The following is a 2,239-nucleotide window of genomic DNA, read 5'->3' on the forward strand; positions in this document are numbered from 1 at the left end:
TCCTGTGTTGCCTGGGAGGGACTCTGTCAGGAGCCCTTGCAGCCCCCCCACCCCCAAAACAGAGTTTCCATTTGGAAACTGCATACACTCTGCCCTTCTGAAATGCATCTAAAGTGCAGAAAATTCACCCTTCTCTTGATTTTTTCTTTTCAGCCTCAGCTACATTTTATCTAAGTTCTGTTCTTTATTTTCCTCAGTTATAACTTTCATAATAGTACTTTTGCACTACAAAAATGCCCTGGTGGGTCATCCCTAAGCAGTTTTCAAACAGTAGGGGTCTGAGCACTTGCAACTCACGCTGACATAAAAGGGAGTCTGTGTATGCTCTCAGTTCTTTTGAAAATTAGACCCCAACGCAGTACTGGCCTGGGTACAGGCACCAGTTACTGTGGGGCAAAGCCGGATTTTAATGCACATTATCTGCTCCCCTGTAACTATCCACATGCTTGCTTTTACCTTGCAATAAAAGGAAGTTAAACCATGATGATACCCTTAGCCCTCAAGCCTTACAAAGATGGCTGGTGTTTTTGCCATTCTGAAGATACAGGTGGGTGCAAAGTGAATGAGACAAGGTCTCCCACCCTGTAGGGGAGAAGGTACTGCAGTAAAGGAAATTCACTTTATTAGCCATCTTGTTTCATCCAGTCACTGTAACACCATGTCAACCCCCTCGCTTGTGTCCTGAAACCCCCATTTGACTCCCGGGTATTTGAGACACGCTTGATTTCACCGGCGTGCCATGTTTTTGCTTTTCTTGGCTTCCCCATCAGTTGCATTTCTAGCGAATTATCCTCATTTTTTAGACCTAGATTTGTGCAAAGTCTTAAGAAATACATAGTCCAGCTCCTTGGCTCTTCTTTGTGTTCCTTTGTTTACAGCTTGTTGATGCCAAAAAAAAGCATATTGTGATGGGGACGCACCTCATGGTTATTTCCCAACATAAAAGCATGCTACGGAGGGCACGCTGCACCTCAAATAAGACCGACTTGTGCATTGGCTCTGTCTTACCTCGAGCAATCCTTAGGACCCTCATGATCCGGATAATAGTGGGGTTAATGGGCAACGATGCATTCACCTCGATCTCTTCCAAAGTTATACCCATGATAGACAGCAGCACTATTGCCAGGTCTAATTGGTTCCATCTGAAGACAACACAAAGTCAAGCTTAACATACTAAGGATATTGGGCAATGGGTGCCTTTTTATTTTTATTTTTTGGTTAATTCCAATCATTTCAGTGGTTCTGTTGCTCACAAACTCAAATGCCTCCTGAAACATTTTTGAGGGGTATACAAAACAGCTGTTAGGCTAGAAAATGAACCAAATCTGAAGGCCTTGTTCACTCGCTGCTACAAAACGCAACAAAAATAAAACTAATAAAACTCAAGACCGATCCTCATGCCCAGCACAATGCAGACATCAGGCAAACACCTGCATCCTTCATTCAGACATTTCCCATTCAAAGAAACTCACAAAGCTCAACGGGAGTTTTGCCCATGTAAAACCGGCGGGGTTTGACCTAGTTGTTACATCACGGGGGATCGACGGAGTGGTACCAGCGTGAGATGACAGTGAAAAGCACCTCAGAAAGATTTGTGTTGGATCAGACAGAAAGGTTGATCACGACACTGATGTCAGACTAGTGACATGTAGGGGTGAAATGATTTCCCCAGGTACGTGAAAGTCTGACATGCTCTCAACAGTCATCTCGAGGAAGAAGAAAAGTGAGAGAAGAAAGGAGCAGGGAGGCAGCGTTAAATGGATAGATATCGTAATTCCTATGCTAACAGAAACTAATGCCTAGCATTCCTCCAGGTCTGTAAATCACATCATGGGCCCTCCCCAGCGGGGGGGAAGCTCTCCTCAGATGCTAATATACAAAGAATACCAGGCTAGATATAGGCCCTATGCTACATCCAGGGATCTCACAAGGCCAATGCATCAGCGGCACAAGTTATCTGTCAGCTTGCAAGAGGGTGCAACTGCACGCGAAGCAGCAGCTTGCACCGATCTGCTCTTCAGCGGCTACGTAAGGAGAGGCCCCAGCCCTGCTTACACTGGCACTCTCCTTTTAGCCGCCTCTCTGCTTACAAAACCCTCCCACAGGGCCTGATTCTTTTGGCACAAGTCGAAATGAGCTCCACTGAGGTCATTAGGGATACGCTCGTCTCAAACATGCATGAGAAGAGAACAAGCCACTCGCCGTGAAATTTGCACTCATTTTGCACACCCACGGAAGC

The 2,239-nt window shown here is 45.6% G+C and overlaps 1 protein-coding gene across 4 annotated transcripts in view; it reads right to left on the bottom strand.

The window, feature by feature from the left end:
• Positions 1-2,239, bottom strand: part of CACNA1G (calcium voltage-gated channel subunit alpha1 G) — a 324,600-nt gene that overhangs the window by 154,971 nt on the left and 167,390 nt on the right. For all 4 annotated transcript variants that reach the window (XM_019517481.1, XM_019517491.1, XM_019517507.1 and 1 more), the window contains one exon: positions 1,009-1,142. In XM_019517481.1, the coding sequence (XP_019373026.1) occupies positions 1,009-1,142 (134 nt within the window). The remainder of the gene's footprint in view (positions 1-1,008; positions 1,143-2,239) is intronic.

This window comes from Gavialis gangeticus, unplaced genomic scaffold, assembly GCF_001723915.1.
Source record: "Gavialis gangeticus isolate Ggan-Ray unplaced genomic scaffold, GavGan_comp1, whole genome shotgun sequence".
Lineage (NCBI taxonomy): Eukaryota > Metazoa > Chordata > Crocodylia > Gavialidae > Gavialis > Gavialis gangeticus.